The sequence below is a fragment of the Pseudoliparis swirei genome, chromosome 2 (assembly GCF_029220125.1).
Source record: "Pseudoliparis swirei isolate HS2019 ecotype Mariana Trench chromosome 2, NWPU_hadal_v1, whole genome shotgun sequence".
Lineage (NCBI taxonomy): Eukaryota > Metazoa > Chordata > Actinopteri > Perciformes > Liparidae > Pseudoliparis > Pseudoliparis swirei.
Genome location: NC_079389.1, coordinates 18,096,183 through 18,108,959, shown reverse-complemented (window position 1 = coordinate 18,108,959; position 12,777 = coordinate 18,096,183). Strand labels below are relative to the sequence as shown.

General features: G+C 46.9%; 1 protein-coding gene across 1 annotated transcript in view; it reads left to right on the top strand.

The window, feature by feature from the left end:
• vwa8 (von Willebrand factor A domain containing 8) overlaps positions 1-12,343 on the top strand; it is a 50,155-nt gene extending 37,812 nt beyond the window's left edge. Inside the window, exons 38-45 of the mRNA XM_056425409.1 lie at positions 2,530-2,638; positions 2,841-2,997; positions 5,602-5,710; positions 8,946-9,071; positions 9,559-9,717; positions 10,621-10,719; positions 10,909-11,147; positions 12,079-12,343. Coding sequence (XP_056281384.1) covers positions 2,530-2,638; positions 2,841-2,997; positions 5,602-5,710; positions 8,946-9,071; positions 9,559-9,717; positions 10,621-10,719; positions 10,909-11,147; positions 12,079-12,187 — 1,107 coding nt within the window. The 3' untranslated portion in view covers positions 12,188-12,343. The remainder of the gene's footprint in view (positions 1-2,529; positions 2,639-2,840; positions 2,998-5,601; positions 5,711-8,945; positions 9,072-9,558; positions 9,718-10,620; positions 10,720-10,908; positions 11,148-12,078) is intronic.
• The last annotated feature ends 434 nt before the right edge of the window (positions 12,344-12,777 follow it).

Sequence of the window (12,777 nt, the reverse complement as noted above, 5' to 3'; positions counted from 1 at the left end):
GTGTTGTTGACTTTATTTCAAGAGAAAGGTGGTTTCCCATGAGGATGAACATCGAGAAGCCTCCTGAAAACTTGTATGATTTTTAAAAACGTGTGCCCTGAGAGGGGCATCTGGTTCCTGAAGTTATTTTCTTCCGTTTTAATTTTGTCGTTCAACAGTATCCTCAATGTTGCTGGTTATAGAAACGAGGTGTAACGTAACGGCCCTATAGGTTCAGTCTTATGTCATTTCGGCGCGGCAGCCGTAAGCGGATACGTAGGATGACAGATGCTCGCTGATCACTTTCAGAACCGCGTTCGGCGATCTCGTGTCCCGACGCTGCATTGCCCAAATGACTCGTGTCTCTTTCACGACCCGAGTGGGAAACACGACCGAGCGCGGGCCCCTTTCGAAAAGCCCAAACCGGACACACGTCGTAAAGCGTCACTCATCATTTACTTTCCCTGACACAAAAAGGAGAGCTTTTTTTTTAACCAGCTGTGACCGAGGCCAGAGTTCACATTCGCGGCACGAAGGGGCATTCAGGGGATGTGTCGCCACCCGCCGGAGAGTTTCACCTCTGCAAGCGGTGTGACGACAAAGGTGGACTGAAACAAACCTGCGCTTCAGTCGGGCCCCTTCAGAAGGTCTGGTGGGGGTGGAGCTGTGTTGTCAGGGAGAAATAGAATCTGTGTGTGTGTGTGTGTGTCAAGCGATCATAATCACATTCATCCCCGCTCAGAGAGGATGCTATGTCTAGCCAGTACAGCTCAGCCTTTGAAGGCACATTCCCTTCAGGTGCACACCCTCGTTACCCGGCATGGCACCGGCCATGTGTGCAGCAAAGCTGCATGTTGTGCTGCTGTTTTTTTTCTCTTTTTCGTTTCTTTGCCGTATGACTTCACCTGTGCGTCACGAGGCGCAGTTGAGCTCCTGGAGGCTCTGACCTCTGACCCTTTACCTCACCGCAGAGCTATGGCATCGAACTCTCTCTGGTTACGGAGGCTTTTGCGGCTGGTTCATGCACCAGTACAAACACACACACACACTTCCTGTGGATCTTGTCTAACTCCATGAGTAAAGGCTCTTTGGACACGCAGATGCTCTGTTGGTTTGCAGCTGCATGGGACACCAGGGACAGTGGTGATGTTTGAGACCCTGCTGGTTAATAAAACAGCCCCTCCCCCCTCTCTCCTCACTGGTGTTGTCATGCAGGGAACTGACCGTTTTTTTTCTCATGTAGATCTGTAACGTCAACAGCCGACACAGATGGTGTGTCTGCATATCACTCTGGGACTGTGTGTGTGTGTGTGTGTGTGTCTTGGGTCTTCCCAGGGCCCCGTGTTTCTGCGTGTACAGGGTTACCCCTGCAGCAGAAAGGAAAGCATGGCTTATTTGGGCCCTTTTTTTTGTGGCTCAAACTGCTTTATAAAAGTTTGTTCTCATTTTTATCTGCAGACCCGATAAGTAATAATCTAATAAAAGTCTGCCGCGATAAAAGATGAACACATTGTTGTTTTTGTTATCTTTGCCGCCATCTTGACTGTAAGGGAGCCTTCTGCCGTTTCTAAATGTTGATTTTCCACAAAAATATTGTTTCCCACACTGTGAGCTCGTTCCCACGATGAGTGTTATCACGTCCTTGTAATCCGACACTTTATTTGTATCACACTGACCCGTCTAATCCGCGCTAAATATAGAGCGCTGTGCTGATGCAGCAGCTTCATGTAGGTGTGAGGACGGAGCCTGAGCTGCACCGCAGTCTGTCGGAGGTGTGGACAGTGGGGTTAGCAGAGAGGCAAGGCACGTTTATTTGTAGAGCGCATTTCAACAACGAGGCCATCCTCAGGGCTTCGCATGAAACCGTGAAGAGCGTCGGAGCATAATGCAAAAGAAAACAAGATATTAAAACGGGAGAGGAGGAGTCCTCCTCAGCTGGACTTCTGCTCCGACTAGATAAGTGTCCGTTCAACCGCTCAGTCTGTGGCGAACCCAGACCAAAAAACAACCAAAATACAGTCAAGATACAACACACACACACACACACACACACACATAGTCGTCAACAACAAAGCCTCATCCCCCACAGATACCATTCAGATTCCTGCAGTATGTAAGAATGCAGCCGAGCTACAGGGGATGCACTTACTCTCCCACCGAAAGACCCATTCCTCTCTCACTCCCTGATGCGAGCCAGACTCCGGCCGCCCGCCCGTCTCTTTTTTCCCCAGCGAGTGTTTTTAACAATGTCGAAAACACTGCGTCGGCGTCTCCGTTTGGAGTGTCGTCCTTTCGGTGGTTATCTTATCAGGTGATCTGCATCTTGTTGTGTGAGAGTGCAGCGGCCCGTTAGAGTTCCTGGGACATTGTTCCTGCCAAAACAGAGTCCTTAAGGGGCAGGACACCAGTAGCGATGGTAAAAGTATGTCGTTTTTTTTATTTTGTGTGTGAGGTGGGGCTGAACCGACCCTTTAAGTCGTATAAGCTCGGTCGCAGCTCATTTCAGTCAAACATTAACTGACCCACATGGCATCTCTCTATCGTCATTAGATTACCATCCAGAGGGACAGCAACCTGGACGTCACTGCCCCGAAACACGGCAAGACCGACCCCAACAACGATCCTCACGTCGGGGGAAACCAGTGGGCGGGAGGCACAGGTAAAGTCCATCCGTCCGCCCGAATGCTGATTGAAATCCGTGATGACGTTTACACACGCATCGGTATGATTAAGGAGCCCGTACGGGGCTTTGCTGCCCTTGGGCAAGGCACCTAGCCTCAGCTCTGCACTTCTAGCACAGAGCTGTCAGAATCCGACATACTGTGGCGAAAGGATGCGTGTGATTGGTTCTTCCGTGGCAGGCGGCAGGGACACGGCGGGTCTGGGGGGCAAAGGGGGCCCCTACCGGCTGGATGCAGGACACAAGGTCCACCAGGTCTCCCAGGCTGAGAAAGACGCCGTTCCGGAGGACGTCCGCAGGGCCGCCCGCGAAATGGGCGAAAAAGCCTTCAAAGAAAGGTAGGGGGCTTCAAAGAGAACACAGGGAAGGAAAATCACGGCCCAAAGCCGACCGATGAGGCGTCGCCGAGCCCAGTCGGCTCCACAGGTGGGAAGCCATGTGGAGGTGAACAGATGTTTTGGTTTTCTTTTTCCACTTTGTAAAACTAGTGTGTGTGTGTGTGTGTGTGTGTGTGTGTGTGTGTGTGTGTGTGTGTGTGTGTGTGTGTGTGTGTGTGTGTGTGTGTGTGTGTGTGTGTGTGTGTGTGTGTGTGTGTGTGTGTGTGTGTGTGTGTGTGTGTGTGTGTGTGTGTGTGTGTGTGTGGGGGCCTGGTCATCCCAGGTATGGTGTTCCATCCTGGGCAAACAACCAAAGGCTGCAGTGCCCTGATTGGATGGATGAGTGTGTGTGTGCGCACACATTTGCTTCAGAGCGGAGGGTTAAGAGGGCACCCCTTTCACCAGCTCCACCATGAAGGCTGTCTCTGTTCTCTTTTGCTTCAAACAGTTTCGTTCTCTTTACTTTCTTTTCTCTCCCTCCCCCTCTCCTGCATAACCCTGCTCATACACTGGCTGCTTTCATGCCAAGAGGACAACCTCTCTCCCTCTCCTTTTTGTGTCTCTTCTCTTCTTCCCTTGGTCTTTACTCATTTCACTTGCTTTTCTACATTTCTTCTGTGACTCCCTGTCTGTCTGTCTGTCTATCAGTGTCCCACTCAGCCCAGAAACAAATCTTGTAGCTACACGCTGATACCCTGCTTCCAAGTCGATGTCACCGTACGTGACCGTTGAACACAACAGGTGAGCACACACCCCGGAAGTGAACCTCCAGAGGGGGCGGCTGGATTTGTGGGTTGTTATCCTTTTTCTCATATCGCAGGTAAACTCCGTCAGGCTTTTTCCATAAGCTCCCATTCACAGATGTGTGTGCTCCCTCCTTTGTTTGCTTAGCTTGAGGTTGAACATCAATCAAACTATGATCCCTCTGTAAACTCTAGAGCACCTGAAACACTCACACACACAAGCAAAAACAGGCTTCGGTATGCCTAAAACATGAAACACCCACCAGAGCATGTACACGCATATCAGAAGGGAATTTTTAAAAGTTTAACATTTTGAAATGACATCTTAGCTATACAAATATATATTTATTTATATAGATATATTAATTATCAATATTTATATATTTATAAATATACTTTATATTTATATGTTTTAGATATTGCTGTATATATTTTAATAATAAAAAATACATATATTTATATATATTTATTTAAATATATATATTTATATATATTTATTTAAATATATATATATATTTATATATATTATAGCTTTGAAGGTGCTCCAGGAACTCGAGTTAAGATTAATACAATACAAAACAATTAAATGAGAATAATTCAAGTGTCCTTCAGCCTCCTAAATGTAAAAGAGACAGACCCGCAAAAAATATTGAAAGCATTGCTCATGAATTGATTGCGTTGGATAAATTCTTATTATTTGAACTGTGAACTATATTTATGAGACAGAAAACATGTAGCAAGGCGGCCACAATAGGCAGTACGTTTTACACTTGTGGGAGGTTGTGATGGACGGATCGGAACCAGCAACCGTTCTTCAGGTATTCTGCTTTTTCTTTTGACACTGAATGCATCGTTATTCGCAGATTTAAATCGGATCAACAGAATATTTGAAGAGGGAAATCATGCCGGGAGAGGCATCTCTCGTGTGTGGAAGGCTATGTGCCGTCGGTGTGGTTTGGGAAGTCGGCACAAGTCCACGATTCTGTGTCTGCTGTGTGGGAAATGTCCGCGTCTCCACCTCCAGAACTCTTTCTCTCTATTCGTCGTTCAGCCTCGATCTCCCGTTGAAGTAGAGCTTCAGGAATTTGAAGGAAATAGTCGCGGCCACCGGCCACAGTGTCTGCTCACCACATACGCACTCACACACACACACACACACACACACGTGCACACCTAGGAATGTGTGGAGGAAGTCCCTCTGCTGTGCTGTGGGCTGACACGATGTGGTGTGAGTGCAAAGGAACAGACTGTGTGTGCCGGTCAGAAATAACTATAAGTGTGAGTGTGATGCAGGAGGTGGTGCGGGAGAGGGGAGAGCAGCGCGGGAGTGGGAGTGGGGATCGAGGAGGGAATGACAAATAATCACAGATCAATCAACTCGCACATCTATAATCTAAAATACAAAAGGAAAAAAAGTTTTAAAATGAATGAATACAAAAGATGACTCAAGGGGATTACTTTGGTTTTTTTCGCCCTTCATGTGAAGGATTTAAGGACATTCCAGGTGTTGATGATGATGATGATGATGATGTTTTGTTCCAGACATTTTGTCGGCGGATGTCCACTGAGGGAGTTTTGATGTGTTTGTGATTGCACGGCTGATGCCAGCTCTACACAATGCATGTTGCTCTCTGTGCCATCCTGCAACCAGTCTCTCTATCTCTCTCTCTCTCTTTCTCGCCTCTGTTGAAGACTTTTGAAGCAATACGTATGAATCCGGCGTTCCGTGTGCCGGAAGATATCGGGGGGGGTTTGTCTTGAAACCTCTCTCATCGAGTCGCCCGTCTCTCCCTCCGTGTGTCTCCCCCTCTCCTCATCTCAGGCTGAAGGAGATCGATATGAGCGAGTACGACGCTGCCATGTACGAGCGCTTCTCCGGCGCCGTCAGGAGGCAGGTTCAGTCTCTGCGCATCATCCTGGACAGTTTACAGGTGAGCTGCACTGTAGCTGTGAAGATTATTAGTGGATTATAAGTATTCCTCAAAATAATCCAATTAAAGTCTTATCAGAGGTGATTTATTGTCGTTGGATGGACAGGCTGACTGTCAGTTAGTCACCATATTGATATTTCCCTTAGCAGGTGGTCTGTTGGTCCAAAAAGAAAATCAATACACAAATATTTTTAACTTTGGGTTGAACACAAGTAGAATTTATGATCCACATGTTTTCAGTTGTGGACACGTCTGAGTAAATTCAGCCTGACGTTTGGTATTTTTGGAAACCTAAACACCTTTATAGTATTTCCAGTAAACGTTGTTTGGTTTAAAACATCTCTTTGACGTGACGGGAGAGTTAAGCTGAACGCTGGGTTCAGATGAAATAGCCTTTTGCTTTTCAGTCAGACAGGAATGCTCGCGGGCCAGTTGGCTCTGGTGGAGGTCGTACAAGTTGTTGGATGACAATCGGTTGACCTCATGCAACCCCAGGGCCAGGAAGGAGGGGGCGTTGTCCCACCGGAGACCCCTGATTGGTCGAGCGCCGTGAAAAAGCAAGAGCGTAGGGAGCGGCGGTTAAATATCCAGGATGTGATGTCGTCTCCGTTTCATTATTTCGGGTTTGATTTTCCTCCCTTTGTTTGAGCTTCTTTTCGGGGAAATAATGTGTGTTGATGCATGGCTGAGCGTGTGTGTGTGTGTGTGTGCGTGTGTGACGAGGAAAATCACGCAGCATTCGAGGATGATTACAGAGCAGCTTCACTTAGCCTCGCTCTATTATTCTCCTGTCCAGGTGTAAAGCTCTCTTTGTATATGTTGTGGTGTGTGTGTGTGTATTTGTGTTTTCCATCCAGGTGTTTGCGGCCATGCCAGCAGTGGCTTTGAACGTGAGCGTTGGTTATTGTTTGTGTGGGTCCTCGGAGCCCCCGGCTTCTTTCCCGCTGGGTCCTCTGGACTTTAGATTATACCATTCTGTGTGTTGCTGTTATGTTATTTGTGTCATACCTGAAGAGTGATTCAAGGAGTCACACTCACACACACACACACACACAGAGTTGGCGAGCTTTCAAACAACGTATTGTTTCAAACCTCCGTCAGCCTCCCTAAAGGGAAGCCCCTTCTCTGTTTATCGTAAACACACCGGCACAAATTCATCAAGCGCATCAGAGTGGGAAATAAGTTCTAACTGGCCAAAAAAAACACACACACAAAAATCGCAGAGCGGCACATACTCGCTCTTAATTTCTACGCCCTGGGGAATAATAAAAGCCAGGGAAATGAGTCGGATCTTTAACAGAGGTTGTCGTAACATGTTGGGAGTCATGCGGAGGGAGGTGAGATATTTATGGTGCGAACGTTGACAGCGAGCTTATGACGACACCGTCAAAGATAGAAACCTGTGCGTGACCGACCTTGTGCGTGATGCAACCGCCGCGCGAACAAAGGGGGCCGCGGCAGCCCCTCGCTTTGTGGCAGCCCTCATCACCCTGACGGGGATAATGAACATCCTCGGGATGGAAAACCCAGCTGAACAGCTTCAGACTCCCATGAAGCCCGTGTGGACCGTGTATTGTTTCATGCATGCCGCTCACTTGCCAGTGTCTACAATACAAATGGCATCATGTCATTATCATATACACTACCGTTCAAAAGTTTGGGGTCACTTAGAAATGTCTTTATTTTTCAAAGAAAAGCACTGTTTTTTCAATAAAGATAACATTAATCAAAAATACACACTATACATTGTTAATGTGGTAAATGACTATTCTAGGTGGAAGTGTCTGGTTTCTAATGAAATATCTCCAGAGGTGTATAGAGGCCCATTTCCATCAACTATCACTCCAGTGTTCTAATGGTACATTGTGTTTGCTAATCGCCTTAGAAGACTAATGTCTGATTAGAAAACCCTTGTGCAATTATGCTAGCACAGCTGAAAACAGTTATGCTGGTGATATAAGCTATACAACTGGCCTTCCTTTGAGCTTGAAGTTTGAAGAACACAATTAATACTTCAAATATTAATCATTATTTCTAACCTTGTCAATGTCTTGACTATATGTTCTATGAAATGTTCAATTCATTTGATAAATAAAAGTGTGAGTTTTCATGGAAGACACGAAATTGTCTGGGTGACCCCAAACTTTTGAACGGTAGTGTATAATTTATCAAATTTGCATGTAGCCGTTGAACTTATTTCCTAGTTTAGGTTTTGTGCCTGTAGTGTAGACATTTCATTAATACTTGAAACTATTAGAGAAAGTATATATACTCTCTACTACTGCAAGTGCCTTTAGTCCTCATTTGACAGATTTCTCCTCGGGGAATACTAAACGGCTGAAGGGAAAACAAAAGTTCCAAAAGTTCATACTCTTATCCGACGTGAAGTCATGGGTCCTGTGAGTATGACATGACGGACAATCTATATTCCTTTGTGTGTGTACGTGTGAAAAAAAGCAGCCCTCAGTCCTTACTCGTATCGCCGTGACCCCGTGACCCCGTTCGGGGGGGGGAGCGGGTTGGGTTCCTGCTTTTGTTCACCTCCTGTTCTCGAAAGCAGCGCTCCTTCCTCAGGGAGCGGGCCGAAGACGAGGAAAGTGATGCTGCTTTTCCTCCCTCCTCCCATGTGACCACCGCGAAAAACAGTCGCTTCCCACAGGCCGACTCGCTGATGAACAGTTATGACATCGTATAACTATATAGTTGATATTTTATTCTTTGAATATACAGGTTTTCTTTGTAACATGTAAATATCAGTCATATAAATCTAAGCTTCTGTCAGTCTCGGTGTTAATGAATGTACACAGAAGGAGTCACAAATCAGAGATTTATAGATAGATTACTTAAATTAAAAGTTATTTTTTTACATGTTTTCAAAAACAAGAAATAATTGTGTGTGAATCAAAAATATATATATATAAATTTCTTTAAATATTTTTTTAATAATTAGATTTGTTCCTTTATATAAATATATATATATATATAATTAGATTTGTTCCTTTATATAAATTTATATTTATATATATATAAACACGTGCAACCGGCCGCGACCTCCTTCCCTCCTCTCGGGCTGAGGCTGTAAATATTTCTCGTTGTCTGTAATGCGTCAGCCTGAATTACATTGTTTATTTATTTTTGCGTTTCCCAATCTGCCCCACCAAAATGAAATCATTGTCCCCAGACATATTTTGAAATGCAGTGTGTTTGTGTGTGTGTGTGTGTGTTTTGTTTTCAGGCTAAAGGGAAAGAGCGGGAGTGGTTGAAGAACCAGGCACTGGGAGAACTGGATGACGCTAAAATCATTGATGGGCTGACTGGAGAGAAGGCGATATACAAGCGCAGGACCGAGCTGGACCCAGAGGTGTGTGTGTGTGTGATGCAGATATTTAAAACACACGTTGTTTTTCCAGGGCCGCACCTTTTAAAAAACACACACACACACTCACGCCCAGACCAACACACATCATTATGAACTTTATCTGTCATGCGATACATTCCAGTGGTGCGTGTGAGATTATTATTAAACCTTGTGCTTCACTGACCGTCTCTAGTCATTTCACATGTGTGGTTGAATACAGACAGACACACACACAGCACAGAGATAGTTCCCACACTAATCATACAAACACACACTAACCTAAATATACACGCCATGTTTTTCCACCTTATTCAGCTCTGAGCGTTGCATACTTTTGGTCTGGCGTGAAGGTATTAAATTAAGTAATTTCTACCCGTTTTTAAATGTTCTCCTTGTGTCAAACGTTATTTTAAGTCATTCTCTTTAATCGAGTCGTCAGTCGCGGCCAACGTTTTTTGTTGAAAGTGTTGCCCTGTGTGTGTGTTAACAGCCGGGCAGTCCTCAGCAGAAGCCCAAGCGCCTGCGGGTGTTAGTGGACGTGTCGGGCAGCATGTACCGCTTCAACGGCGTGGACGGCCGGCTGGAGCGCTCCATGGAGGCCGTGTGTATGGTCATGGAGGCGCTGGAGAGCTACGAGCACCGGTTCAAGGTGAGCGGCGCTCTGGGGCTGAGGTGCCGCCGGGTTGGCTGTGCAACCGCAAACTACAACTTTTACAAAGTCATTAAGGTCATCTGGATACTTCTTTTTAATACCCAGTGTAGAGAGAAGTGGGGGGGGGGAGGGGAGGATATGACTGTGTGTAAAAAAGGGAGACAGACTTCCTGGCCCCTAAGTGACACTCAACCCATGCTTATACTGATCACGTATCAGTGTGTCACACACACACACACACGCATTTACAGGTCAAAAATTTAGCACAGATTTGTACATATCAATGTTGTGGAAAAACTCAACACTTTCATTTTATTCACATTTTGTATTTAATTCGAATATTTTGTATTAAAAGAAGTCGTAAATAATAAATTACACTTGACAAATAATAAATACAAATTAATTTAAAAAAAGATTATAGTACAAAATAGATTTGACATTTTGATAGATAAATACGCCCCAGGCTTCTTCCCCAGCAACAGCGTTGTGAACAGACACACAGACCTCTGACCAGCGCAGGCAGAATGGCCCATATTAGAAACGGCTCATACGCATAACACCCGAGTCCTGGAATAGCTGACTGGAGCCCACGGTGCCGGGATGACCTGGGTTTATGTTCGCCCCTCGTGACGTGTGTGGTCCACGGCAGGCCGGGGGGGGGGCAGGCATGCTGTCGCGGGCGCAGCTTGGAGACGACAATCTTCTTCCATAAGATCCGGTGGGACATTTCGGCACCGTCACACCCGGGTCTTTACGCCTCGGCCCACAGTCGGTTCCAGCCCGAGGCGGATTCAACAACAGAACGATGTCACGGTGGACGTTCCTGTTCACGCGGTGCGATACACGCGACCTTCTTTGTATCCATCGTTCCCCTCTATTTGAGTGTTTTGTCCCCCGCAGTACGACATCGTGGGCCACTCGGGCGACGGCTACGACATCGAGCTGGTCCGAGCGGACAAAGTGCCCAAGAATAACAAAGAGAGGCTGAAAGTCATCAAGGTACGCTGTCGTCATCCGTCCGCATCTCGTTTTGTCGACCCAACCCCCCGAAAACAGACTGAAAAAGCCGGGGTCTGTCGTCTATGAAAAGGCACTTTACACAATAAACAAACAACAGAAACAATGACAATACGTGAGGGTTCGGTCTTATTCCGCTGTTTTCTCTCTCGCTCCTCCCTCACCCTGCAGAACATGCACGCCCACTCCCAGTTCTGCATGAGCGGCGATTACACTCTGGAGGCCACCGCCGCCAGCGTCAAGGAGCTGGCGCGGGAGGAGGCCGACGAGCACTTCCTGGTGGTGCTCAGCGACGCCAACCTGGAGCGCTACGGCATCCGGCCCGAGCGCTTCGCCCAAGTCCTGACCTCCGACCCGCAGGTCAACGCCTTCGCCATCTTCATCGGGTCCCTCGGCGATCAGGCCGAAAGGTGAGGAGGCGGGGGCGGGGGGCGGAGGGGGAGGCGGCATCTAGGGTGCAAATAAGGGACGAGCACAGGAGGAAATGGGAAGGAAAGGTGAAGGGGAAGAAAAGGGTACATTAGCCAAAGAAGGCGACGGATGACAGGAAGTGAACAATAAGATGAGGGAGATGGAGATGGAGTCCATGCAGATACCTCAAAATGGCCGCGATTTGAACAGTAGCCATGTTGGCAATTAGTAGGGATCCTGCTAAAGTTTATTTTTATTATGTCATAGAAAACCAATAAAGAATGACAATGACGCTCGTGGAGAGGAGGAACACCAAGAGAGGAAGGAAAGGAAAGAAAGAGATCTCTGACCCTTTGAACCAGCGATAGGAGGAATTACTCTTTAACTCCTGATGCCAAATGAACTCTGAAAGCACTTCAAACTATATTCAGTTTATGGGTTGAAGTCCGAATGTGGGGTCAGGAATGAGGTTAATATATACACCTGAATGAGGTTAATATATACACCTGTCATGGAAGGATGCACGCGGAGGTTTTTAGTTATGGGGAGCCTTTAGAGTTGCGTAATATCTATGGTGTGCGTGTCGGTGTGTGTGTGCGTGTCGGTGTGTGTGTGTGTGTCAACTACTGATTGAACAAGAAGAATGTGTAAGTAAGTGGGGGGGATGAAAGAAGAACAAAAGAAAGAAAGAATGCCATCGGGTGCGGTGAGTTTAAATAGAAGACCTAGAACGAGTTGTCTTGTTCCTACACTGCTCCATGCGAGTGACAGCCCTTCCATTTTCACACACACACACACACACACACACACACACTGCACTCTGTCACTGCAAACAAGTCCGTCTTTCTCTTCTCGGGAAGCGATTGTGTTGCTGAAGCTCAGTCCCTCTGTTTCACTTCTATCTGTGTTTTCTTTCTTTCTCTCATTCAGACTCCAAAAGACCCTTCCAGCAGGGCGCTCCTTCGTTGCCATGGACACCAAGCACATCCCCCAAATACTGCAGCAGATCTTCACATCTACGATGCTGTCCAATGCCTAAGACTGACACGCACACACACGCACACACACACACTTCTTATCTCACACACTCAAAACCTCAAGATCTGCTCTGACGCTTGTCGTCTGGTTGTGACTTCTCACGATGTATCCTCAACCCGCCTTCTGTATCCGATTACACAACTTTATTTCAGCTGTATCGGGACTGAGGATTGTGTGTTTTTTGTATTTTACAGACGCCTTACGTCCGTCAGCGTTGGCGTGATCTCGTGTTTCGCTACTCTGGCGCGTCCCTCTAGGACGAGGTTCTGGAGCATGTGGTCTCTAACGAGCCCGTGATCGTGTGTATGACTCCAGTGTAAAATGAGAACGCACTGTCCTGGTAACAACGGGGACGTGATGAATGCCTGGAGCATGTCTCAGACCCCGCGTGGGGATCAAACGCCCGGGTTGATGTTTTTTTGTTTCCGGCCAACCCGCGCTGACGCACGCATATATCTCCGTCCTGTTTTGGATTTGCGAGCAGCGTTGCTCAGACGAGGGAGGGTCGTGAACTTGAAACAGCCCCCGACTCCTTTTGGACTTCCTCCCCATTTATCGTCCGTCACATAGAAAAAGCACACGGGCACACAC